General features: G+C 51.4%; 2 protein-coding genes and 1 non-coding gene across 23 annotated transcripts in view; 2 read left to right on the forward strand and 1 right to left on the reverse strand.

The window, feature by feature from the left end:
• CHD3 (chromodomain helicase DNA binding protein 3) overlaps positions 1–21,204 on the forward strand; it is a 27,377-nt gene extending 6,173 nt beyond the window's left edge. For 2 of the 21 annotated variants that reach the window (XM_031003245.3, XM_055367408.2), the window contains exons 4-40: positions 2–126; positions 2,360–2,643; positions 2,879–3,009; positions 3,158–3,308; positions 3,458–3,651; positions 3,960–4,193; positions 4,382–4,585; positions 6,112–6,323; positions 7,000–7,131; positions 7,525–7,624; positions 8,040–8,231; positions 8,372–8,572; positions 8,925–9,062; positions 9,319–9,440; positions 9,587–9,760; positions 9,881–10,022; positions 10,271–10,402; positions 11,633–11,750; positions 11,960–12,084; positions 12,295–12,526; positions 12,848–13,014; positions 13,465–13,642; positions 14,125–14,190; positions 14,646–14,731; positions 14,881–15,014; positions 15,578–15,722; positions 15,894–16,056; positions 16,151–16,272; positions 16,378–16,513; positions 16,626–16,727; positions 16,915–17,043; positions 17,426–17,534; positions 17,722–17,854; positions 18,168–18,409; positions 19,452–19,615; positions 19,856–19,982; positions 20,473–21,204. In XM_031003245.3, coding sequence (XP_030859105.2) covers positions 2–126; positions 2,360–2,643; positions 2,879–3,009; positions 3,158–3,308; positions 3,458–3,651; positions 3,960–4,193; positions 4,382–4,585; positions 6,112–6,323; positions 7,000–7,131; positions 7,525–7,624; positions 8,040–8,231; positions 8,372–8,572; positions 8,925–9,062; positions 9,319–9,440; positions 9,587–9,760; positions 9,881–10,022; positions 10,271–10,402; positions 11,633–11,750; positions 11,960–12,084; positions 12,295–12,526; positions 12,848–13,014; positions 13,465–13,642; positions 14,125–14,190; positions 14,646–14,731; positions 14,881–15,014; positions 15,578–15,722; positions 15,894–16,056; positions 16,151–16,272; positions 16,378–16,513; positions 16,626–16,727; positions 16,915–17,043; positions 17,426–17,534; positions 17,722–17,854; positions 18,168–18,409; positions 19,452–19,615; positions 19,856–19,982; positions 20,473–20,713 — 5,787 coding nt within the window. In that variant the 3' untranslated portion in view covers positions 20,714–21,204. The other 19 variants (XM_031003250.3, XM_004058522.5, XM_031003247.3 and 16 more) reach the window with 16 other exon arrangements.
• On the forward strand, positions 15,147–15,285 carry LOC115931343 (small Cajal body-specific RNA 21). Its single transcript, XR_004067849.1, has one exon.
• A 1,116-nt stretch (positions 21,205–22,320) lies between the features above and the next one.
• RNF227 (ring finger protein 227) lies at positions 22,321–25,601 on the reverse strand. Its single transcript, XM_004058526.5, has 2 exons — positions 24,665–25,601; positions 22,321–24,563 (listed from the first exon to the last, which is right to left on the reverse strand). The coding sequence occupies exons 1-2, from the start codon at positions 25,554–25,556 to the stop codon at positions 24,508–24,510; spliced, it is 948 nt and encodes a 315-aa protein (XP_004058574.4). The 5' UTR covers positions 25,557–25,601; the 3' UTR covers positions 22,321–24,507.
• Positions 25,602–26,880: the final 1,279 nt, after the last annotated feature.

The following is a 26,880-nucleotide window of genomic DNA, read 5'->3' on the forward strand; positions in this document are numbered from 1 at the left end:
GCAAGTGGAACAGAAGTCATCAGCAACTCTGCTTCTGACCTGGGGCCTGGAGGATGTGGAGCATGTGTTCTCTGAGGAGGATTACCACACGCTCACCAACTACAAAGCCTTCAGCCAGTTCATGAGGTGCGGTAAGACTGGGGAATCCTCGCTAATTGACACTTTTAATTTGAGGGAGGTCCTGGACCCCTTGGAATCTGATGAAAGCTATGAAACTGCTCTCCAGAGAATTCACGGTGTATACACACCAAATTCTACACGTCATTTCAGGGAACTCCTAGACTCATAAGGATCCAAGAACCCCAGTTGAGAACTCTTCACTGAGGGGCGAGGGGTGGAGGGGCCATCATGATTCCAGTGCTGGGTTAGAGAACTCTTTAGCAACAGAATAAAGTGAGGACAGAATATAGTGAGCCCTCCCCTGCCCCAACAGCTCCATCTTCTGCTCTGTGACTTCTCTCTAGACTGGACCTGAGAGATACCATCAGTGTTCCTGAACTTCCTTTGCTCACTTAGCAGGTCCTGTGCCCCTTCCTTAGGCCCTGGTAATAATGGAGGGTCCACTGCTGGCAGTGGGACCTGAGCTTCAGTGGCTCCTGAAGAAGAGTAGAGAATAGTAGAGTAGAAAATAGCAGAGATGGGCCGGGTGCAGTGGCTCATGCCTGTAATCCAAGCACTTTGGGAGGCCAAGGCAGGTGGATCGCCTGAGGTCAGGAGTTCAAGACCAGCCCGTCCAACATGGTGAAACCCCGTCTCTACTAAATACAAAAAAATTAGCTGGGCGTGGTGGCACATGCCTGTAATCCCAGCTACTCGGGAGGCTATTCTCAAGGAGAATCGCTTGAACCCGGGAGGCAAAGGTTGTAGTGAGCCGAGATCACGCCACTGCTATGCTCTAGCCTGGGCAACAAGCGAAACTCCGTCTCAAAAAAAAAAAAGAAAAAATAGTGCAGATGTATTTTGTTTTGGGGAGAAGGCACTTTAACATATCAATTCAGTGCTCTGGAGGCAGCTGCTGAGGTTCACATCTGGTTACATTTTGGGCAAGTGACTGAACTTCTTCAATCCTCAATTTCCTCTTCTATAAACGGGGAATAATAATATATACCTCATAGGAATCTGTGTGGGTTTGGTGGGATAATGAATGGAAAGCACAGTACCGTCAGTGCCTGGCTCCTAGGTAGCATTCAGTAACTGGTGACTGTCATTAGTAATGTTGTCTCACCTACCTTACTGCTGAACTTGGGGCTTTTCTCAGCACCATGGATCACCCATGTCCGCACAAGAGTTTAGCACCCCACCCCAGAGCAGAACCAGCATGGTCTGACTCTTTCACACTCTGTCCTATGGAAGCCCATCTTCAGGGCCCATGGAACTTACTAGTAAAATGCAGAGAATCATAGCAACTCAAGAGTATTATTGTGAGGACAAGATAAGGTGGAATGTATGTGAAAGGGTTTTATGAACTGTAAAGTAGTATACAAAAGTAAAGCATTTTTGTTGATTTTATTTTAACCTTTTATGCTTTTAAGTTTTATTTCGCTGTTTTTTATTTCCCTTTTTTTTTTTTTTTTTTTTTTTTGAGATGGAATCTCACTCTGTCGCCAGGCTGGAGTGTAGTGGCGCAATCTTGGCTCACTGCAACCTCTGCCTCCCAGGTTCAAGCAATTTTTCTGCCTCAGCCTCCCGAGTAGCTGAGACTATAGGTGCCCGCCACCACTACGCCCAGCTAATTTTTGTATTTTTAGTAGAGACGGGGTTTCACCATGTTGGCCAGGATGGTCTCCATCTCTTGACCTCGTGATCCTCCCACCTTGGCCTCCCAAAGTACTGGGATTACAGGCGTGAGCCACCGCGCCCAGCCTATTTCCCTTTTTTTAAAGACAGGGTCTCATTCTGTCACCCAGGCTGCACTGCAGTGGTGTGATCATAGCTCACTATATCCTCCAACTCCTGGGCTCAAGCCACCCTCCTGCCTCAGCCTCAGGTGCTGCCACACCCAGCTAATTATTTTTTTTTATTTTAATTTTTTGTAGAGACAGGATCTCACTTTGTTGCCCAGGCTTATCTCATAGCCCTGGGCTCAAGCAATCCTCCTGCTTCAGCCTGGGATTACAGGCATGGGCCACCGTGCCTGGCCTGTATTTCTTTTTTGATGCTTTTTTAAACCTGTTCTTTCCCTGCTTTTTTAAAACTTCTTTTTATTTGTTTATTTTTTTAAATGGCTGTTTTTCCTAATAGGACATATTCTCACCACCCAGGAATCCTAGCATGTACATAGATTTAATTGATGAGGGGAGATGGCAGTGTTCCCAGACCATCTGTGAAGGGTCCGAGTTTTCTGCTTCTATATTTACAGGCCCCTAATTGCTAAGAAGAATCCTAAGATCCCAATGTCTAAGATGATGACCATCCTTGGGGCCAAATGGAGAGAGTTCAGCGCCAACAACCCCTTCAAGGGGTCAGCAGCTGCTGTGGCGGCGGCAGCGGCAGCAGCAGCAGCAGCTGTAGCTGAGCAGGTGTCAGCTGCTGTCTCGTCAGCCACCCCCATAGCACCCTCCGGACCCCCCGCCCTTCCACCACCCCCTGCTGCTGATATCCAGCCCCCACCCATCCGAAGAGCCAAAACCAAAGAGGGCAAAGGTAGGGAACTCTCTTCCAACAACTGTCATCTCACCTTCCAAAATGCATGTCTTCACATTAGAGTCTGGAACTCTCGCCTTCCCAGCCCTGATTGCTGGAGGAGAGATGCTTTCCAGGAAGTGGGGCTTAGTGAAACCACAGCCCACAGAGGAATCCAGAGGCCCCTGTGACCTCCATAATTCCAGGATGTCATGACCTCTCCTTTTTCCTCTTCTCACCCTGACTCCTCATTCAGGTCCAGGCCATAAGAGGCGGAGTAAGAGCCCCCGAGTGCCTGATGGACGCAAGAAGCTTCGGGGAAAGAAAATGGCACCACTCAAAATAAAACTAGGGCTTCTGGGTGGCAAGAGGAAGAAAGGAGGCTCGGTGAGTGACCCGTCCCTGTCTACTAAACACCTGGGGGCCAAGGATCCAGAGACAGGGACCCGTGAGGGATGGCGGAACAGGAAGCCGAAGGCCTGGGGAGGGCGTGGAATGAAGTCTGCCTCACTGACGGCCACGGGGCTATGGGCAGTATGTTTTTCAGAGCGACGAAGGTCCTGAACCAGAGGCTGAGGAATCAGACCTGGACAGTGGCAGTGTCCACAGTGTCTCAGGCCGGCCTGATGGCCCTGTCCGCACCAAGAAACTAAAGAGAGGCCGGCCAGGAAGGAAGAAGAAGAAGGGTAAGGAGTGTTGACTGTGTGTGATCCTGTCAGTGGGCCGTCCTCTCATTCTTATTTTCAATTTTGACTTCTCTCTTCAACCCTTCTCCCTCTCTCTCTCCATCTCCCCCTGCCCTGCTTCCTTATCCCTCCACCGGGGTATATGACAGTCCTGGGCTGTCCTGCAGTGGCCGGGGAGGAGGAGGTTGATGGCTACGAGACGGATCACCAGGATTACTGTGAGGTGTGCCAGCAGGGTGGGGAAATTATTCTGTGTGACACCTGCCCTCGTGCCTACCACCTCGTCTGCCTTGATCCTGAGCTTGACCGGGCTCCAGAGGGCAAATGGAGCTGCCCTCACTGTGTGAGTACCTAATGCCAGCATCTGATGGCCCTGAGGAACCCACCCATCTCTTTCCCCCTTGGTTTCACTTACCCTCTTCCTGCCCCCAGATGGCTGGACTTCTTAGTAACAGATGTCCGAGTGTCTAGGATCCTAATGTATTCCTTTCTCCCACAATCAACATTTCTGAAAATGGAGTGTCCTTTTCCTTAGTTCCCACCAGTCTTCTCTTCACTTCTAGGATTCAGGTGTCCTGTCTTTGCCTGTATCTTCCAGTTTCATTCCTTAATTTCTTTCATCTGTCTGTGTGTCTATCCTTGGCCCCCTAGGAGAAGGAGGGGGTCCAGTGGGAGGCCAAGGAGGAAGAAGAAGAATACGAAGAGGAGGGAGAGGAAGAAGGGGAGAAGGAGGAGGAGGACGATCACATGGAGTACTGCCGCGTATGCAAGGACGGCGGGGAGCTCCTGTGCTGTGACGCGTGCATCTCCTCCTACCACATTCATTGTCTAAACCCTCCCCTGCCTGACATTCCCAATGGTGAATGGCTGTGTCCCCGATGCACAGTGAGTGGAAACATCTCCCCTCTGTATTTACTGTCAGGCCTGATCCCTTCCCCCATCCCTGGGGCCCACATGTCCAGCTTTTCCTTTCTCTGCACTCCCCCACCCTTGTGGGACCCCTATCTTCTCATCTAACGATGGGTTCTTTCTGCCTCTTTCTTTCCTCCTCCTTGTACGTGTCCATCCCAAAGTGCCCCGTGCTGAAGGGTCGAGTGCAGAAGATCCTACATTGGCGGTGGGGGGAGCCACCTGTAGCAGTGCCAGCCCCTCAACAGGCAGATGGAAATCCAGATGTCCCACCCCCCCGTCCTCTTCAAGGCAGATCAGAGCGAGAGTTCTTTGTCAAGTGGGTAGGACTATCCTACTGGCACTGCTCCTGGGCCAAGGAGCTTCAGGTACTAGGACCTTTTCTTTCCCTCTCCCACATGACCTCATTTCCTGCCATCCTCTCCCTCTCTTACTCCTCTGTTTGTTGGGTTCCCATACTCTTGAATGTTTTCTCTCATTTCAGGCCTGTGGCCTTCATACCCTACTTGCTTAGTTTCCATATGTGGTTCTTTTGGTCTACAGTCCTCTTTCTCTCAGTCTCCGTTAGCTTTCTTCCCTCAGATATAGCATAGCCTTTCTTAACTTCATGTCCTTCCTTATCTGTCTTTTTCCATGTTTTATAATATTCCTGGCTGGGCATGGTGGCTCACACCTATAATCCTAGCACTTTGGGAGGCCAAGGCAGGAGGATTGCTTGAGACCAGCCTGGGCAACATAGTGAAACCCCATCTCTGTTTAAAAAAAACACAGGGATTACACACCTGTAATCCCAGTACTTTGGGAGGCCGAGGTGGGCGGATCACCTGAGGTCAGGAGATCAAGACTATCCTGGCTAACATGGTGAAACTCCATCTCTACTAAAAATACAAAAAAATTAGCTGGGCGTGGTGGCAGGCACCTGTAGTCCCAGCTACTCAGGAGGCTGAGACAGAATGGCGTGAACCCGGGAGGCGGAGCTTGCAGTGAGCGAAGATCGTGTCCCTGTACTTCAGCCTGGGCAACAGAGCGACACTCCATCTCAAAAAAAAAAAAAAAAAAAAAAAAATTCTCAATGTTTCTAATCCCATTCCCTATCTCTTGCTTGTAACAGCCCCACCCAGGCCTTGTCTTCTGAAACTGTTGCATCTGTTTCATTTTATTTATTCTCCTGTCTTGGCTTTGACTCATTTATCTCTAATCCATCCTTTTTCTTTTTTTTCTATTTTTTTTTTTTTTAGATGGAGTTTCGCTCTTGTTGCCTAGGCTGGAGTGCAGTGGCACGATCTTGGCTTACTGCAACCTCTGCCTCCTGGGTTCAAGCGATTCTCCTGCCTCAGCCACCCAAGTAGCTGGGATTACAGGCATGCGCCACCACGCTTGGCTAATTTTGTATTTTTAGTAGAGACGGGGTTTCTCCATGTTGATCAGGCTGGTCTCGAACTCCCAACCTCAGGTGATCCACCTGCCTCTGCCTCCCAAAGTGCTGGGATGTGCCTGTTATTCTCTTATTGCCCAGGCTGGAGTGCAGTGGTGCGATCTTGGCTTGCTGCAACCTCTGCCTCATGCATTCAAGCGATTCTCCTGCCTCAGCCTCCTGAGTATCTGGGATTACAGGCGTGCGCCACCACACCTGGCTAATTTCTGTATTTTTAGTAGAGACGGGGTTTCGCCATGTTGGCCAGGCTGGTCTTGAACTCCTGACCTCAGGTGATCCACCCGCCTGAGCCTCCTAAAGCGCTGGGATTTCAGGCATGAGCCACCGTGCCCGGCCAATCCATCCTTTTTCATAGCTCCCTTTCCCTGTCCCATTCCTCCTGCCGGCCTCTTCCTGGTTCCCTGTTGTCCTCTGTGAGTGTCAGGACTATCTCTTTCCCTTTTTTCTGTGCCCTGTTAGCTGGAAATCTTCCATTTGGTTATGTATCGAAACTACCAGCGGAAGAATGACATGGATGAGCCCCCACCCCTGGACTATGGCTCCGGCGAGGATGATGGGAAGAGTGACAAGCGTAAAGTGAAAGACCCACACTATGCTGAGATGGAGGAGAAGTACTATCGTTTTGGCATCAAGCCAGAGTGGATGACCGTCCACCGTATCATCAACCACAGGTGAATCCTTGGTCCCTGGGAAGTCAGACCTGGTATATGACATTATTCTTACCATGGTGATGGCCCCATGTGAGTATTTGCTGATTAACCAGGTAATTGATCTAACCTTGATAACCTCTGCTGTAGCTCTAGCCTTTCTGGCCTTGTTTCCTCCAGGGGAACGGGAGAAAACAGGAGGAAAGTCCGGCCAGGCAGTGCCTCTTTTGTCCTTTGCCTCCTGTCATCTCCAGTGGCATAAGACATAGCACATGAGTCTGGGGATGAGGGCATGAAAGCAAAACATGAGAGACATAATTCATCCAGACCAGTGTTTTGAATATTTCTTCTTCATAGTACTTATTACTGCCTAAACTTAATGGTATGTATTTAGTTATTTCAATGCTGCCTTCCCCACGAGACTCTGAGTTCCATGAGGAAAATACTTAGTGATTAGGTGAACAAATGATAAGGAGGGATCTCCAGGAATGTTTTGTGATAGCTGATTTTTAGGATACCATCCTGAGAAGGTTAGGCTGCTAGGTCAACTATTCCAATCTCCCTTCCAGCAGCTCACTGTTGACGGTTGGGTGACAAATTTTGTGTGTTTGCTGATAATTGCGTTTCTCAGGCCTTCTTTCTGTTTGTGATCTGTGCAATATTTTCCTCCTGCTCCTCCCCATGGCCTCCTGCCCCACAGTGTGGATAAAAAGGGGAATTACCACTATCTAGTAAAATGGAGGGACTTACCATATGACCAGTCCACGTGGGAGGAAGATGAAATGAATATCCCTGAATATGAAGAACATAAGCAAAGCTACTGGAGACACCGGTGAGGGAATGAGCTTGTGGATTCAAGGGATTCTGACGCTGAGGGCATGAAAGCCAAAACTCCAGCATAAAATGAGGGTACAGTAGGGACTGATTCAACCTGGAGTTCAGGGCAATGGCCACCTGAGCTGGGTTGTTTGAGATGGGCTTGCTAAAGAGGAAGTGTAAGGAACAGAAACAAGATCTGGCTGAGTAGTGGAGAAGAGGATGTTCAAGAGTGGGGAGGGCTGGCTCTTGAGGTGAAATCCAAAGGGCAAGGGTAAAGAGCCTGGGAAAAAGGAAATATGGGAAAATCTAGGTCATGGACAGTGGGAAGTAGGTCTGGAATGGGTTCAGAAAAGAAAGCATAGGACTCCCAAGGATGAGGCCTCATTCAGACCCACTCTTTTTCCAGAGAACTAATTATGGGGGAAGACCCTGCCCAGCCCCGCAAGTATAAGAAGAAGAAGAAGGAGCTACAGGGTGATGGGCCTCCCAGTTCTCCCACTAATGATGTGAGTCCTCTCAGTTGTCATTTCTTGTTTCTGGAGCGATGGTGATCAAAGATTTTCCAAGGGCTACTGATGGAACTTCCCAGAGATTCAGTAACCTCTGTGAACAGTAGCTCTTCCTTCAGCATCCAGTCTTGCCCCAAGAGTGGCTAAGAATTTTGGCCTGAAAGGGCAGGAGCCACTAGAGATAGCCCACTGGTGGCTCTGTCACCAGCTGGCCCTTCCCCATGGTGCTGCTGGATATTGTCTTAAGGAATGAGGGGGAGGGGCTGAAGACTAGATGTGAGAACTTTTGTAAACTCAGGCCATAGTAGAGGGAATTGTAATCCAACTTGGTATCCAAACCAGGGAGGAAGAGACTAAGACTGGAGGAGCCGCCGACTATTTCCTTGAGCTTTCTGACTTCTTGTCTCTATAGCCTACCGTGAAATATGAGACTCAGCCACGGTTTATCACAGCCACTGGAGGCACCCTGCACATGTATCAGTTGGAAGGGCTGAACTGGCTACGCTTCTCCTGGGCCCAGGGCACTGACACCATTCTAGCTGATGAGATGGGGCTGGGCAAGACCATACAAACCATCGTCTTCCTCTACTCACTCTACAAGGAGGTGCTGGATTCTAGGACCTTGAAGGGGACCGCCTGGACTGGGGAAGTGGGGAGGGGGAAGATAAAGGGGTGTAGCTGGCAGAGGACTAGGGTATACAGCCTCTAGCCTAGACTTATGCCGCCCCCATTCTTGACTCCCAGGGCCACACAAAAGGTCCCTTCCTGGTGAGTGCCCCACTCTCTACTATCATTAACTGGGAGCGGGAGTTCCAGATGTGGGCACCCAAATTCTATGTGGTGACATACACGGGTGACAAGGACAGCCGGGCCATCATTCGTGAGAATGAATTCTCCTTTGAGGACAATGCCATCAAAGGGGGCAAGAAAGCTTTTAAGATGAAGGTAAGACCCTCTACCTCATATCCTCTGAGACCCTCAAAGCTGTCACTTCTTTTTCTCAGCCAGGAATTCAGTTTCTCTATTCCCCTCCTCACCTTTCTCCTCTTCCTCCACCTGTCCTCCTGTCTCCGCACTACCATCCTAGAGATATGGCAGGTACTCCCAGGGGCATACATGGATCTGTCGGTACTGGAAATGTGGGCAGAGGTTTAGGAGCCATGGTCTGTAATCCCTGCTTGGAGAACAGAGTAATGGCTCCTGTTGGGAGCCACAGTCAGGACAAGGTGTCTGGTTCTGGAGGTGTAGGTGCATGGTTGTCAGGTGGCAGCTGAATGGGCAATAATTATGTTGGCAGAGGGAGGCACAGGTGAAGTTCCATGTTCTCCTGACATCGTATGAGCTGATCACCATTGATCAGGCAGCACTTGGTTCCATCCGCTGGGCCTGTCTTGTGGTAGATGAGGCCCATCGACTCAAGAACAACCAGTCCAAGGTGAGTGAGGTTTCCAGACCTAAAAAACTTGAAGTTGTGGACTTCCCACTTGCCTTGGTCCTAAAAAACAACAAAAATTCTGGGGATTTTCTGTAGTCTGGGAGGACATCCAGGTTGGAAGAGAGAGAGGGCCAGAGATTTGGGGCCTCTGATCCTGAGTGAAATGGGAGCTGGGGCAAGGAAAGGCTGATGCTGTGGGTCGGTCACTTGTCACTAATAAGCCCATTCTCCTGCCTTGCCTTGCCCCATCTTTTAGTTTTTCAGGGTTCTCAATGGTTACAAGATAGATCATAAGTTGCTGCTGACAGGAACCCCATTGCAGAATAATCTGGAGGAGCTCTTCCATCTCCTGAACTTCCTCACCCCAGAGAGATTTAAGTAAGTGGTTCCCTAAGGGTAGCTGGCAGAGATGAGAGGTGGAGCAGATAAAATGAGCTGGTAGAGGATTAATCTGAGGTGGTAAGTCTGAGATCAGGGGCAAGGAACTTGCCGACCTGTTAATTTTCTTCTCTTCTGGCTCTTAGCAACTTGGAGGGCTTCCTGGAGGAGTTTGCTGACATATCCAAAGAGGACCAGATCAAGAAACTGCATGATTTGCTGGGGCCACACATGCTGCGGAGACTCAAGGCAGATGTCTTTAAGAACATGCCAGCCAAGACAGAGCTCATCGTTCGGGTGGAGCTAAGCCCCATGCAGAAGTAAGATGCAAGACGAGCTGCCTGGAGTACGGCTTGGGGATTGATGGGAGCGTTCCAAGTGCAATATCATAATTGCTTCCTTTATTTATGTTTCTTTTACACCCCTTTCCTGGCCTTTAGGAAATACTACAAATACATCCTGACTCGAAATTTTGAGGCCTTGAATTCACGAGGTGGTGGGAACCAGGTGTCGCTGCTTAATATCATGATGGATCTTAAGAAGTGCTGCAACCATCCATACCTTTTTCCCGTGGCTGCTATGGTAGATACACAGAGCAGGGAGCTGATCGAACGCCCATTCTCAGAAAACATGGGTGGGGAGTAGTGGGGAGGTGGGTATTGAGCCACAGGGGTGGAGCTGGGCTGGAAGGCCACGGTCTGGGTCTCTGAGAACAGTAGGAATTGGGAACGTGGAAGCTGGATCCGGGCATCTGGCCTTCTAGGTGTGGTAAGAATATGGGGGCATGTTTCCAACTGACCCCCTCCTCCTCCTCTCTCCTCCCTTTTCAGGAGTCCCCCAAACTCCCCAGTGGGGCTTATGAGGGTGGGGCACTTATTAAGTCGTCTGGGAAGCTCATGCTGCTCCAGAAGATGCTGCGAAAGCTGAAGGAGCAAGGACACCGAGTGCTCATCTTCTCCCAGGTGACCTGTGCCCTTAGCTGTCTTTACATCTGCTTCCTCTTCCCTCTCCTCATCCTCCAGACTTTAATTTCTTACCGTCTTCCTGTGGCTGCTCTGGTGTGACAAATGAGGAGATTCCTCCTGTAAGAGTTTTTTTTTTTTTTTTTTTGAGACAGAGTTTCGCTCTTATTGCCCAGGCTGGAGTGCAGTGGCACGATCTCGGCTCACTGCAACCTCTGCTTCCTGGGTTCAAGTGATTCTCCTGCCTCAGCCTCCCAAGTAGCTGGGATTACAGGCGTGCGCCACCATGCCTAGCTAATTTTTGTATTTTTAGTAGAGACGGGATTTCACCATGTTGGTCAGGATGGTCTCCATCTCCTGACCTCAGGTGATCTGCCTGCCTCGGTCTCCCAAAGTGCTGGGATTACTGTATAGCAAGTTCATTCTTGGCCTCTGATGCCTGTTCTTAAGGTTGCTGGAAGTTGAGGTCCAGCTCTAGTTCCTTTTCAGCTGCATGAGGGAAAGGGGAGGGTGAGCCATCTGCCTCCTTAGGGACTGGTATTATTTCTTCATCTTATTGGCAGGTGAGGGTGAAGGGCACAGACCCTTTGGAAATGTGGTGAAAGCTCTGGGTCTACTCTCCAGAAAACTGCACATACAATGACACAATTTTGTACGGATTTTCAGGGGGTTCCTGGATTTCCCTGAAACCTTTTTATGGGTCTCAGAGAACCTCTGCCTTAGGAGAAACAATCTTAAATCAAGAGAGTGTGACAAGAGAGCCAGACGTGGTGGCTCACACCTGTAATCCCAGCACTTTGGGAGGCCGAGGCAGGAAGATCACTTGAGGTCAGGAGTTTCAAGACCAGCCTGGCCAACATGGTGAAACCCTGTCTCTACTTAAAATACAAAAATTAGCTGGGCGTGGTGGCGCACACCTGTAGTCCCAGCTACTAGGGAGGCTGAGGCGGTAGGATCACTTGAACCCAGGAGTGGAGGTTGCAGTGAGCAGAGATGGCACCACTGCACTCCAGCTAGGGCAACAGAATGAGACTCCATCTCAAAAAAAAATAAAAATAAATAAAAATAAGAAAAGAGAGTGTGACAAGAAGGTGGAATAATGAGGAGCTTAAGACAGGGCAGGGGTTCAGGTGTAAAGATTAGGGTTGAGTTTGTGTAAAGGAGTAGTTAGAATAAGCAAGCATCCCACCACCTCATTATTCCAGACTCCATCCTTTTCTCTTGCTCTAGATGACCAAAATGTTAGACTTGCTTGAGGACTTCTTAGACTATGAAGGCTACAAGTATGAGCGCATCGATGGTGGTATCACGGGTGCCCTGAGGCAGGAGGCCATCGATCGGTTTAATGGTGAGGGAGATACACTGGTCCCTGGTGGGTGTGGGAGGCCTGAGAAACCTGTGATAGGTCCCTGGGATGGGAGGGGGACTGGCTTGGGGGACATTGGAAACTTAGGCTTTGAGTTGGGGGCATGGTTGTTTGTCATCAGAGAACATCTAGGAGCAGGTGGACAGAACTACCGGGTACAAGAAAAACCTGATCCAACTCTCACCTCCTAGCTCCTGGGGCCCAACAATTCTGCTTCCTCCTGTCCACCCGAGCTGGGGGCCTGGGCATCAATCTGGCCACTGCTGACACTGTCATCATCTTTGATTCTGACTGGAACCCCCATAATGACATCCAGGTGGGAACTCGCATCCTAGAACCCCTGCACCATTTAGCAAGGAGATGTGGGTTCATGGAGGAGGGTGTCATGTTCAGGGGTCAGAAATAAATCTCTTCTGGGAGGAGAGAAGGCCCTTCTTCAGCAGCCTTCTTTCCTGAGGCAGCTCTGTGGGCAGCTTCTCCCCGGCCACTCCCCTGACCCACCCGCCACTTTCTCTTGCCCCTGCAGGCCTTTAGCCGGGCTCATCGGATTGGCCAGGCCAACAAAGTGATGATTTACCGGTTTGTGACTCGCGCGTCAGTGGAAGAGCGAATCACACAAGTGGCCAAGAGAAAGATGATGCTGACACACCTGGTTGTGCGGCCTGGGCTGGGCTCCAAGGCAGGCTCCATGTCCAAGCAGGAGCTTGACGACATTCTCAAATTTGGCACTGAAGAGCTATTCAAGGATGAAAACGAGGGTGAGAACCTTTTCTGCAGCTCTGTGAAAGCAGGCCCCTGCTCTCTCAGGAGTACTTATCAGCCCCCTGGGGAGAGAAAAACAACTCTTCTCTGCAGCCTTTGAAGGAAGGAGAGCCTTCTTTTAGTAGCCCTTGGAGGAAGGTTGGCCTCTTTCTTTGCCTGTAGGGTTAAAACAAACAAAACAAAAACCTTTCAACATTGGCTCCCAGGGAAAGAGCCTTCTCTAGGGCTCCTGTGAAAAGGACGCAGAGTAGAAGCTTTCCCATCAGCCTTTCTAAACTTTGGAACCCAAAGTTCCCTTTTGTTTTCCCTCTCACCAGGGGAGAACAAGGAGGAGGACAGCAGTGTGATTCATTATGACAATGAGGCCATCGCTCGGCTGTTGGACCGGAACCAGGATGCAACTGAGGACACTGACGTGCAGAACATGAATGAGTATCTCAGCTCCTTCAAGGTGGCACAGTACGTCGTGCGGGAAGAAGACAAGGTGAGAGGCTTTGGGGGCCAGACATTATCTATCCCAGGCCATCTCCAAAAGGCAGTATCCTTTACTCGGCCTTGAAGTAGGAGGGTCTATCCCCCTTAAAACAGTAGTGGACCTCAAACAACTTCTTCGTCTAATAGGTGAGACTGGACTTCAGAGAGAAACGTAGGCACAGACAGTACTGGTAAACACAGAAGGGTACCTTCTGAGACAGTGCAGGAGAAACACTGTCAGAGGGATTAGAGGAGAGATTTAGAAAACATGAGGAGAGCACATTGCAGGTAAGAGATGGCATGGAACATGCGCAATGTCCAGAAAATGTATGCAGAGCCACGAAGCTCCAGGAGTGGGGAGACCGGATTGGGCTGATGCAGCAGAGTAGGGATTTCCTTGCAGTGGAAGGATTAGCAAAGAAGGAGACCCCCAGTGTTCATTCATTCTGCTGCCCTTCAGATTGAGGAAATTGAGCGAGAGATCATCAAGCAGGAGGAGAATGTGGACCCTGACTACTGGGAGAAGCTGCTGAGGCATCACTATGAGCAACAGCAGGAAGACCTAGCCCGGAATCTAGGCAAGGGCAAGCGGGTTCGCAAGCAAGTTAACTACAATGATGCTGCTCAGGAAGACCAAGGTGAGGACTGCTCCAGATGCAGGCAGTAAAAGGGGGGGAAGTGATGATGAGTAGGGACTTGAAGGCTGGAGCTATTTAGAGGGAAAGAGAGAAGCCTAGAAGTCAGAGCCTTCCTCTGCTAAAAGGGAAAGACATAAGGTAGAGTCATTAGGAACTACCCAGAGGCCAGGTGGGTTTGCAGGAGATTTAAACTCTTCGGTGGTTGCACAAGCATCCTGTGGACACCCAGGGCCATTGCTTAGAGTAGGTTTTGCAGGAGAAGCAGAGGGGCCCAGAGACTGAAGGTGGGCGGTGAATGGAGATGGTGTAGGATATGCGGCTCCCAAGTCAGACTTTGGGCAGTGATCTGGTGTTCCCAGAAGGACCAAGGTCAGAATAAAGGTAGACAAGTCTCAGCAGGGAGGAATCCAGCCAGAAAGGGCCTCAGCATGGGCATATCCCGAGAGCCCTCCCTGACCACTGGGCCCTTTCCACCCCCACAGACAACCAGTCAGAGTACTCGGTGGGTTCAGAGGAGGAGGATGAAGACTTCGATGAACGTCCTGAAGGTGGCATCTGTGTTCCTGACTCTACCTCACCTCTTCCCATTTCATTTTCCAGTTTGCTTTAAGCCCACTGTTTTTATACAAGTAAAAAAGTCTTTGTGTGTGTGTGGAAAAACTCGATTGCAGATGAGCAGAAAGGAAGAAATATTCATAGTCTCTCCGCTAGTAAACTTTGGTGTGTGTGACCACATAGGCTAGATCCAGAAAGGCCATATCATTTTCCATTCCCACTGGTAATCTGGGCCTTTGTCAGATATCAGCTGTTAATTTTAAAATATGACTGGTTCTTTTAGACTTGGTGGGTTAGTAGTTCTGAAGTGCTTGGGAGAGAATTGGGAGCACCTCAAACATGACAGGAATGTTCCTATGTTGTGTATCTTGTGGGAATGGGGAGCTAAGGAGGACTGAGGCTTAGAGGAGGTGGTGGCTCAGCTAACTGATGTCATCCCCACGCTCAGGGCGTAGACAGTCAAAGAGGCAGCTCCGGAATGAGAAAGATAAGCCACTGCCTCCACTGCTGGCCCGAGTCGGGGGCAACATTGAGGTGAGAGCTGGGCCCAGTGTTCCTGAGTTCTCCAAGAGGGCATGAGGGCAGGGGGTTGGAAGTTGGTGCCTGGATCACTTAGGGTAGAAAGGACAAGACCTAAGAACCCTGGACATTTGTCACCATTGCCTCCTTGCTCCCACCCTCAGGTGCTGGGCTTCAACACCCGTCAGCGGAAGGCTTTCCTCAATGCTGTGATGCGCTGGGGGATGCCACCACAGGATGCCTTCACCACGCAGTGGCTGGTGCGGGACCTGAGGGGCAAGACTGAGAAGGAGTTTAAGTGAGTGTGGGTGATACAGGGCTGAGTTGGATGCAAGGGGAAGAGCTTTGGGTGTTCCTTTCTTCCTTGGGGCCGCCATATGATGTGACCTTACTCAACTGATTATCACCCTCCCTGTCATACAATACTTCCTGGCTCGATTTCCTGGGGGGTGGTCTCAGCCCACTCCACCTCCCCTCAACCGAGCCTAGAGTAGAGGGGCCAGGCATCCTCCCCAGGGGAGGGGCGTTGAAGCAAGGAGCCTCTCCTGGGCTGTCCTAGCCTCACATTTACTTGACCACAATAACCTGGCAGGAGGAGCTGGTGGAAAGGATGAAGAGCTGACTGATGGGGCCCAGGAATTAAGTACCAAGGCCAAAAGGAAAGACCCAGGGGTGGGGCACAGGGGGACAGTTAGGACTTGGAGGGCTGGTAATGGTGAGAGTGAGAGGCCCAGGGGAGGAGCCCTGGAGCACCTGTGGATTTGGGGGTTTGGTGGTCCTCAGTCATCCTCGCGCCTCCCTCACTGCCCTATACCCCTTCTGTGGCTCCCCTAACCCTCCTCCCACTCCCATGCTCCTTAGGGCCTATGTGTCTTTGTTCATGCGCCATCTGTGTGAGCCTGGGGCAGACGGCTCTGAAACCTTTGCCGATGGGGTCCCTCGGGAGGGACTGAGTCGCCAGCAGGTGTTGACCCGCATTGGAGTCATGTCTCTCGTCAAAAAGAAGGTATCAGTCTTCCTGTCACCCAAAGAATCAAGCTGGCTGCCTAGTCTCTGTCCTTCCTCTGCCTCTGTCCCTGAGTTGTAAGCTTGCGCTGGTGTGAGACGGAGGAGACTGGAGCTTCCTGTCTGTAAGCGCCTGGAGCTGACACCTAACCCTCCCGCCCTGCCACCCCAGGTGCAGGAGTTTGAGCACATCAATGGGCGTTGGTCAATGCCGGAACTGATGCCTGACCCCAGCGCCGATTCTAAGCGCTCCTCCAGAGCCTCCTCTCCTACCAAAACATCTCCCACCACTCCTGAGGCTTCTGCTACCAACAGTCCCTGCACCTCTAAACCTGGTAATCAGAAGTCAGGATGGTGGGAGAGACAGAAAGGGAGCCAGGAGTCAGGGCAGGAGAATCTCTGTCTTTATCACTGTGCCTTCCCCTGCAGCTACTCCAGCTCCAAGTGAGAAAGGAGAAGGCATAAGGACACCTCTTGAGAAGGAGGAAGCTGAAAACCAGGAGGAAAAGCCAGAGAAGAACAGCAGAATTGGGGAGAAGGTGGAGACAGAGGTGTGTGGCTCCCTGGATTCCCCTGTGGAGTGGGAGGGGAGGGGGCTTGGAGGCCAGGTACCTGGGAGCACTCTGGCTCATCCTGACCCCATTGTCCTCTTCCAGGCTGATGCCCCCAGCCCAGCCCCATCACTTGGGGAGCGGCTGGAGCCAAGGAAGATTCCTCTAGAGGATGAGGTGCCAGGGGTGCCTGGAGAGATGGAGCCTGAACCTGGGTACCGTGGGGACAGAGAGAAGTCAGGTGGGTGCATGGCCTTAGGAGTGATGGGGGATTAGAATTTGGGATTTCCCTCTTCTGGGGTCAGGGGATGAGGGTAACATCCTCCCTTCCTATCCCCTACCCCCTCCCACAGCCACAGAGTCGACGCCAGGAGAAAGGGGGGAGGAGAAGCCGTTGGATGGACAGGAACACAGGGAGAGGCCGGAGGGGGAAACAGGGGATTTGGGCAAGAGAGGTAATGGGTGGAAGGACCGGACACCTGGATCCCAGAGGGCATCAGGGGAGGTGGAGTCTGGGGAACCGAATGCTTGGGTCCTGGGCGGGTAGCTGTTTGAAAGGCCAGTACAGTACAGTACAGATAGTAGTCTTGGGACCTGGGAGGAGGGTGTCCTGAGGTGTGAGCTTTGCCCTGTCTGTCCTAGCAGAAGATGTAAAAGGTGACCGGGAGCTTCGACCAGGGCCTCGAGATGAGCCACGGTCCAATGGGCGACGAGAGGAAAAGACAGAGAAGCCCCGGTTCATGTTCAATATCGCCGATGGTGGCTTCACAGGTTGGGGAGACTCTCGCTGCTTTCTGCTCCTCAAGGGGATCTGCTCATCCTCATGGGGTTTCTCGTTTTGCCTGAGGCTTCCTGCTACCTTTAATTTCAAGTAACTTCCAATGAAGTATGTTGCATGCTGACTCCGATCCTTGCTCTAAATCTTTCTTAAGTATCCCTCTTAACTCCAAAGCTGGCTCTAATCCCACCTTTATTCTTAATTCTAACGAACCTGGTTAGAACTGAGTTTGTTCCAAACCTAACCTTTACCCATTCCTCTTCAGGAGCCCTTAGTTCCCCTTCATTATTCAGTTTCTCCATCTCTACCTGTCTGTTGGACTGAGTGCAGTCTGCAAAACCCTGTTGCCTGTTCTGTCTGCTACCTTCTTTGCAGAGCTTCACACACTGTGGCAGAATGAGGAACGGGCAGCTATTTCCTCGGGGAAACTCAATGAGATCTGGCACAGAAGACATGACTATTGGCTTCTGGCTGGGATTGTCCTGTATCCTTTGATACACATGCAAGAAGGAAAAGGTTCTCTCAAGCTGGCAAAAAAAAAAAAAGATGATTTCACACCCAGGGACAGGGCTAGTGCCACACTTTGGGGAGTCAAGCCAAAAGGAAGAAGTGTTCAAAGCCAAGCCCATTCCTGTTAAATTCCTTGATGGTTCCCTTTCCTTCATTGGTAGCCATGGCTATGCACGGTGGCAGGACATCCAGAATGATGCTCAATTTGCCATTATCAATGAGCCATTTAAAACTGAAGCCAATAAGGGGAACTTTCTGGAGATGAAAAATAAGTTCCTGGCCCGGAGGTTCAAGGTGGGAATGAGGGAGGAAAGGAGCGGGTTATAGACGGGCTTGGGTCAGGAGTGAGACCAGATCTAGTTGGAACCTAGGGAAGGTTAACACCTTCAGGGCTGAGGTGATACTTGGGGCCAAGACCAAAGTGTAACCTTGTGCTCGGGAGTGTGGTCTGGGGCAGGGTTGATGCCAGGTTCGCAGTCGGTTTGGAGCGAGGAGTGCCCTGGGCCAGCAGTGAGGGCAGGGTGGGTCTCTTGCTATGTCCGCCCCCCCACCCCCTCACCCACTGCTGGCAGAGCCCTACCTTCACCTCCCAACTCTGTGCCCTCAGCTCCTGGAGCAGGCGCTGGTGATTGAGGAGCAGCTGCGGCGGGCGGCCTACCTGAACCTGTCGCAGGAGCCGGCGCACCCCGCCATGGCCCTCCACGCCCGCTTCGCCGAGGCCGAGTGCCTGGCCGAGAGCCACCAGCACCTCTCCAAGGAGTCGCTGGCGGGGAACAAGCCGGCCAACGCCGTCCTGCACAAGGGTAAGGGCCGCGGCGGCCCCGCGCGGGGGAGGGCCCACAACGCTGCGTAAGTCTTCACCCCGCACCCCTCAAAATCTTCCCACCCCTCTGACCCCTCTACCTGCTGAACCATCCCCCTCTGACCTCTAACCCCACTCCTACCAACCTGGAACCCCCTTGGATTTTAGCCTCTAGGACTTGTGCAAGCCAACCCTCATCCATGTCTGATAGCATTCACATCCGTGCCCAATAGAGGGACCTGCCCCGGCCTCTGTGTCCCCTCCACACAGTGGGGCCTCTTCACTGGCAGTGGAACTGCATGCCTGCCATACTGCTAACCAAATCCAGTTAGGGGCCTTGGACTGTGAATGCACCATACAGATCCCTGGCTGTGATCAAACAAATCACATTCCCTCACATGTGTTTCACCCCATGAGGCAGAAACTACCACCCATCCAACCCTCTGACCCTACCCCATGAAACTTCCCTTTGACCTTCGACCTTTCCTCCTACCCCCTCTCACCTTGCCAATGATAGAGATTATATCCCAAAGCCCTCTAACCATCTAATCCTGCCTGGTGTAGTCACTGACTCCTGGCCCCTTTGATCCCTGTTCTAATTCCTTGCATCTGTAATACTGACCTTCTAACCTCCCTCTCCCCTTACATATTAAAACCGTGATTCCTTAAAGCTTTGACACTTACCACCTCCCATGCCTCCTGACTATTTCCTCCCCAGCATCCCCAACCCCAAACCTTGCTCTTCCAGTATGAGATGTTCTGACAACTCCCCGCCCCATGTCTTCCAATGTCCCCCCATCTTCCTTTCCTCCATGCTCCCTTTTTCTTTCTTCTTTCTCTCCATCTGTCTTCTGTGGTAATCTGGTCTCTCTGTCTCTTTTCCTGACACTTTTTCTTTTCCCCTGAGTTACTTCTGTTTTCCATCTACTTCTTTTACTTTCTTGATCTCTGGTTCCTTGACATCTGTGTTCTCCTCTCTCGCTCTTTTTCTGCCTGTATCTGTCCATCTGATGCCTCTCTTTTCCTGGCTCCATTTCTGTATTTCCCTGTCTTTCTCTTGCCCTTCTTTCTCTGTGGCCCGGGCCCCAGTTCTGAACCAGCTGGAGGAGTTGCTGAGCGACATGAAGGCGGACGTGACCCGCCTGCCAGCCACGCTGTCCCGAATACCCCCCATCGCAGCCCGCCTTCAGATGTCCGAGCGCAGCATCCTCAGCCGGCTGGCCAGCAAGGGCACGGAGCCTCACCCCACACCGGTAACCCTCTTTCCCCCTAGCTCCAGTTTTCCCTGTTTGTGTTCCTCCTGCACACATACAAACACTTCCATCAGAATCCTATACAATATGGAAAAACAACTTGCTAGAACACAGTCATCACCCGGCCTGTGTATCCTACCCTTAGCAGTTGTGGAGTGTGGCTCATAATGTCTCCCCTACAGCTTCTTTCCTCTGACAGACTATGAACTAACTCCAACTTCTGCTTCCTCTCTGTTCCAGGCCTTCCCCCCGGGTCCCTACGCTACACCTCCGGGGTACGGGGCGGCCTTCAGCGCCGCACCCGTAGGGGCCCTGGCCGCCGCAGGCGCCAATTACAGCCAGATGCCTGCAGGGTCCTTCATCACAGGTCAGCTGGTGTTTTCCTACCCCCTGCTACTCACACTCCTCCTTTGCCAAACTTTATTTCTGCTCAGCTGCCCTTTAACTGCTCTAGTCCATCTCATTTCCTTGGTGGTGTCTGGTGTTTTATGGGATAGAGTTGTTCTAGGCTGTCCCCCCACCCATCCCTTTCTTAACCCCTCTTCAATCCCCTTTACTAAAAACCAGAGTTTTAGTAGATCTGTGGCTTGGTGTCTTCTACCCGAGCCACCTCCCTCCGGGTTCCTTCAAGGGAAAGTGAATACGAAACCCGAGGGGGTAGAGAGTGGGAACATGTGTTCAGTCATGTAGCACAAAGTGGAATCTCAGGGAAAGGGGTTTGCCCTGGTCTTCCCTCCCTTACCTGGGGCAACGGGAAGTGGCAGGAGGTGACCTGGAAGTGAGAATTCACCACTGTCATGAAGTGACGTTTGGGAGTGATGTGGAGATTGATCTTTCCTTACCCCTTTCCCAAACAGCCGCCACCAACGGCCCTCCAGTGCTGGTGAAGAAGGAGAAGGAAATGGTGGGGGCATTGGTATCAGACGGGCTGGATCGGAAGGAGCCCCGAGCCGGGGAGGTGATCTGTATAGACGACTGACTGGATCCCAGGCCTGCCCTTCACCCAGGCCCCGTCCCCGAGGCCGACCCCCAGCTCAAGCGCTGGGGCCTGCTGCCAGCCCTCCACCTTCCCCACCCCTTGGGCCATCACTGGGCTAGGAACCCCTTTGCCCCTCTCTGCAGCTCCTCTCTTCAAGAAGGGCCCTTTGTCTTCACTCCCACACACCTTTCCCACCAAGCCTTGAAGATTGTGCTGGTGAGAAGAAGTCTGGGTGGGAGACGGCTGGCAGGGTCTTCCAAGTACCTTCCTCCCACACTGCCAAGTATACACAACTTCCCAGTAAATGGTTGTGGGGAGGAAAGAGGTGGAGCCTCCCCAGCCGTTTACCTGCAGAATCAGCTCCATCTCATGCGGAAGTGGAGAATCAGCCTGGCCTTTAGGAACTTTTATGGGGAAGAGAGCTTTGAAGAGAGGAGGGGGACTTTAGAGAGGGATGAAAATGAGCCCTGGGAGGGAGGAAGGGACGAGGAGGGGTGGCTGCATGTTACCGTCCCCTACCTCTCCCCATGTGAAGGGTGGAGCAGTTATGAGGGAGGAAGTCAATTGCTGTTCAGCCTCAGAATAAAGGTGCCGTTCACTGGCTCAGTTACCTCCTGTGTACCGGCATCTTGTGTTGGGAATGTTCCCCCCTCCCTAGGGACCAAGGACCACCCCTACAAAAAGAATAATGGTTGGGTGATACTCCCTCAAGCCAAAGAGGAGCTCCCCAACCTGTTCTAGGGACCCAGGTAACCTAGAAGGGTGGGAGAGAATACAATGGGCCAGATGTGGTGGAAGCCCAGCTCTGGGGCTCAGGTTCCTGGAAGACTTCTACTACCCTCCCTCCTCAAGGCCTGGATACAGACTAAATTTGTGTAAGTCAGGCAGGGGACCTAGTCAGGGTCTTGGGAGCTACCTTGTCGTTGGGACCAGAGCAAAATAGTGGAGGGCAGGCTAGGGAAATGTGGGCACATCCCCCCTCCCAGGAGGGGCCTGGGAGAGTGGCAGTTTGCATGGCGAACCCCCCACTTCCTCTTTGCTGCCCCTTCACTTTCTTGCTGCCCCTTTCCCAGTCTCTCTTCACACCCACTCCTGGTCTGTCCTGATCCCCTCTTCTGTATCAGGTTTATTGGTTGTACATATAAATTATACTTTCCTTTCTGTGTGCTGTTATTTTTTATGGGGGGGGGAGTTTTTGGGGGGAGGGATAAGGTTGTTGCTTTCTACCTTTTCTTTTTAAAAAAATCTTACAACTTTTTCCTTTTCCTCATTTTTATCTCTTGGATTATTCACTAAAACTGAGGTTCTTCCAGCCCCAGCTATGTCATGGCCTCTGTAGAGAAGGAGGGTGAGCAGCAGATACCTACGTAGCCTCAGGTTGACTTCAGAGAGAGTGGGACTTACTGGACAGAAATGTAGTGGGAGGAGCGCCTAGCAAGATTCAAAACTGCCTTCCAGCCATCCTTTTGATCATCCTTTCCACCTTCAAGTTGCTTAGTTCCCCTAAGAGTCAGTAGAGGTCACTACAGCTCCACAGGTTCAGCTCCAGTATGAAGCAAAGGCACACTTTTTTTTTTTTTTTTAAGGCGTTGAGGGTCAGATCTGTCTAGCTTACCAAAGATTTGAACTGCTAGGCACTTCCTTGATGTTTATTGTTCACTAAACAGAGCCTCTCAGAGATTGAGAGAGGCCAGACACTTAGGCTATTATATTAAAAAATAAGAGATAAAGCCAACAAATATTTATTGAGTACATACTATACAGTAACACTGCTGTTGGCCCTGGAGATAAAACAGTCACAGGTCAGCCCTTGCTCCCATGGGGCTTACACTCCAGTGGGGACACCCACAAAGCATGAAAATAAAAGCAGTAAAAATAAAACAGGGCATTATGTTACAGAGGGGTGGAGGAAAAGGCTCTACTACGTTGAAGGCAGAAAAAGGCCTCCCAAAAGAGGGAGCATTTAAGCTGAGATGTAAGGACGGGAAAATGCCAAAATAGGGTTACAAAAATTGAGGTTTATACCCCCATAAGTGTATAATTATGATTTGTCAATCAAAAATATTTGTATTTTAAAAAGATTGGAGGCCTCTAAAAGATTGAGGTTAATAATAAGTTCACATTTTTAACTAAGAGAAAAATGTTACATAATAGGTTAGGATTTCTTTAGCAATAGAATGTTACTTTAGAACTTCGGGGCCAGGCGTGGTGGCTCACGCCTGTAATCCCAGCACTTTGGGAGGCCAAGGCAGGCGGATCATGAGGTCAGGAGATCGAGACCATCCTGGCTAACACGGTGAAACCCCATCTCTACTAAAAATACAAAAAAATTAGCCAGGCGTGGTGGCGGGTGCCTGTGGTCCCAGCTACTTGGGAGGCTGAGGCAGGAGAATGGCGTGAACCCAGGAGGCAGAGCTTGCAGTGAGCCGAGATCACACCACTGCACTCCAGTCTGGGCAACAGAGCAAGACTCCATCTCAAAAAAAAAAAAAAAAAGAACTTTGGATAAAATAATCGATCAGTCATACCTATTATGCTTTAAATATTCTACCTACAGATGGTGATATCCTAAAGAGTGTAGGATCTAGACCAATGGTACTTAAATTTTCACATGCACACACATCACCTGGGATTGTTAAAATGCCAGAGTCTGGCCCGGCGCGGTGGCTCACTCCTATAATCCCAGCACTTTGCGAGGCCAAGGTGGGCGCATCACCTGAGGTCAGGAGTTTTGAGACCAGCCTGACAAACATGGCGAAACCCCATCTCTACTAAAAAAACAAAAATCAGCCAGATGTGGTGGCAGGCGCCTGTAATCCCAGCTACTCCAGAGGATGAGGCAGGAGAATCGCTTGAACCTGGGAGGCGGAGGCTGCAGTGAGCCGAGATCACGCCACTGCACTCCAGCCTGGGCGACACAGTGAGACTCTGGCTCAAAACAAAAACAAAAAAACAAAAAACCCTGCCAGAGTCTGATTCAGGAAGTCTGGAGTGGGATCCTGGAGTGAGACTGTGCACTTCCGTTAACAGTACACCAACACTGCTGGTCCTTGACTATGACTATATGGTCATAAGATACTTACAGGATTCTAAAATAGAATACATGGCATATATACAACAGGTGATGTCCCATTATGGGGCACAAATTTTAAAGACACTTAAAATTGTATAAGTATCTTTTCAGTAGCGCTAGTGTGTTCCCGTGACTGTAAAGATAACACAGATAATAGCAAAAGTTTGAAATATGATGCCTTTCAAATGGCTCTCCCTTCCTACTTTGATAGGCTCTAATTAGGTGCCTCACATAAATGCCCTTTGGAATTTCTGATACCTGCCCTAGCAGGTTGAAGGGAGATTCTGAAATGAAGCAAGGCTCCTAATCATAGTCACAGGCAGGGAGCCATCTCAATTTCTGGAACACAGAACTGGGAGTGGGGAGACAGCAGGCATACCAGCACCCTTACATGCCAGAGAAGTGAGATTAACATGACGCGAAAATTAGCCTCTTCTCTCCCGTTCCATCTTAAAAAAAAAAAAAAATTCAAACCATTGACAAAGAATTGCTAAAATGGGACCTGTTGCTCCCACACACCAGAGCCACCCTGGACAAAAGCCAAAGTCCCAGCTAAGAAAACAGTCTGTCTTCTTCCCACGGTAACGTAGGCTTTGTTTATATCATCCCTTGGCCACTCCATCCTGAAAATGTAAGACTGGCACAGTCAGTAGATGGGGGCGAGTTCGTCTAGGAGCCTCCCCAACTCAGCATCAACACCTCCCAGGGCGTTCCCTCCTGCCTTCGGCTCATCTCTCTCATCACATGCCAATCCTGGGATCTGAGAGAGTAGTCTTGACATCAGCCCCCGCGAGGCTGCAGCTCCCACCTTCCTTCGGCTGTAGCTTCCGAGTTCCTCGGTTACAACGTGCAACGGGTCAGGTGGCCAATGTCCTTGATCTCCGGACAGTAGAGCACTGGGGGAAAGAAGAAGGGTTAGTGGCAGCAGGAGCAAGCCAACGAACCTCGGTATTCCTCGGCGCTCTCTCCCCTGCATCCTCCCCGGGAAGCCCCTCACCGTTGCTAGGCAGCGGACGCCGCCAGCGCCGCACAGGCGCCAGGACGCTGTCACAGAGCCGCCGGAGCGCGCGCCACCCAGCACTCCTAGGCCCCGCCCCCTTCTCGCTCTCCCCTTCCTCCTCCGCCTCTCCGTCAGCGTCGCTGCTTTCCTTGGCAGGGTTCCCAGCCTCATCTCGTTCGCACTTGGCCCGCGCTTTTTCCTCCAATCGCGACCACAAGTCCGAGTCAAGAGCCATCTCCGTGAGGCCGCCGCGAGGGAGCTGCGAGGGCGCGCGGCAGAAGGGGCACGTGACCACGCGGCGCAGGCGCACCACGCGCGCGGCCGCCCCGCCGCCGTCCCCGCGCGCCGCCAGCTCGCGGAGGCAGGCGGTGCAGATCGTGTGGCCGCAGCGGGCGCGCGCCGTTCCGGGCAGGCGGCGGGGCGCGCGGCACCCGAGGTTGAAAGGACGGTAGCAGATGTTGCAGTCCAGCTCGCCACGCTCCGGAAGAGAGGGTACCCTCACCAAGAGCTGCATCGTGCCCGCCGCGGACTCGAGGACGTCGCTAACGCGGCCAGCTCCGTGAACAGAACGAGCAGACTCTCCTGGGGCCGGGTCGGGTCCTGGGGCCGGCGCCGCGGCCTCTTTCCCCTTTAAATAGGGGAATAAGTGAGGCCCCACCCTTCGAAGCGTCACGCCTTGATCGGGCCGCTCCCTGTGGCGGCACGTGTGGGGGCGGTGGAGGCTTGAGGCCGGGAATGACAGCGATGATGGAGTCGGGGAGGCGGCCCAGGCCATGCCAGGACCGGAGCCCTGGGGGCCAAAGCACCCATTCCTCCCTACTCCCGGGGGAGCGGGGTGGGGCTTTCCTTCTTCCCTCAACGCAATGCCAGCGCTCCTTAATTCTACCATGTGCAAAGCCCCGGGTCTCTCTCTGCGCCTGAGCCCTCAGTCACTGGCACAAGTCTCTAAAGCCCCCTCCGCCTATTCAGTTGCTCGCAGTTAGTTTCACAATCCCACCCAAACAGTTTCCAAACACTGCCCATTCTGCCCAGCCTTTAGTGGTCCCTGGGCCTTTGAATCGATTTTGCCCTCAATTCTCATTATAGATGACCTCTCTGTGTTGTTTGTAAGGCTGGCTTCCTAAACTTCATTCTCCCCAAACTGCTTAACTCTCAGCTGGTATCTCAGCCTAAGGAGGGACCTAGATTTCAGGACCATGGCTTTAGGAATGCTGGGAATCCTTTCCTTCCGGAGGCCTGGACACCCACACATCGTGATGGCCCCAGCAAAGCTCCCCAGCATAAGTTCTGACTCAGGGGTCTGACTTCTCCCACTGGTAAACAGGACATGGTACTCACAACCCACATTCCCCTCATGGTGCCACACCCACACACAGCTGCCTCCTCACCCTCCTCTCCTGGACCTGCAGCCCAGGTTCTGTTATGGAGGGTGATAACACAGTCTAGAGCCAGCTGGCTTGAGTTCAGATCCTAGCTTCCACCTCTTACTAGTTGTGACACTTTGAGCAAGTTACTTAATTTCTCTGGGCCTTGGTTTCCTAGTTTTAAAAATATGGATAATAATAATGAGGACTGAACGAACTTATATGTGTAAGGTGCTTCAAATGGTGTCCAGTACACAGTAAAACACCAGGTAAGTACTCTATTAGCTACTATTGTTATCCTGTGCCCCCAGCATATACTGAATTCACATTAACTTCTGAGTACCCAACATTTTCTTTTTTTTTCTTTTTTTTTTTTTTTTTTTTTGAGACGGAGTCTTGCTGTGTTGCCCAGGCTGGAGTGCAGTGGCACCATCTCGGCTCATTGCAAGCTCCGCCTCCCGGGTTCATGCCATTCTCCTGCCTCAGCCTCCCGAGTAGCTGAGACTACAGGCGCCCACCACCACGCCCAGCTAATTTTTTGTATTTTTAGTAGAGACGGGGTTTCAATGTGTTAGCCAGGATGGTCTCCATCTCCTGACCTGGTGATCCACCCGCCTCGGCCTCTCAAAGTGCTGGGATTACAGGCGTGAGCCACCGCGCCCGGCCAGTACCCAACATTTTCAACACCCATCCATCTTGACCAATATGTGCATGATGAGCTTCTCCACACCCATGGCATTTACCAGCTATCACAGGCAATGCAAAGCTGGTTTTTTAACCTAAATTGTTAAAACCTAGAGGGTAATCTCTTTTGAGGAGGTATACCATCATTTTTAAGCAAACATTTCA

Source organism: Gorilla gorilla, chromosome 19 (assembly GCF_029281585.2).
Source record: "Gorilla gorilla gorilla isolate KB3781 chromosome 19, NHGRI_mGorGor1-v2.1_pri, whole genome shotgun sequence".
In the NCBI taxonomy this organism is placed as follows: domain Eukaryota; kingdom Metazoa; phylum Chordata; class Mammalia; order Primates; family Hominidae; genus Gorilla; species Gorilla gorilla.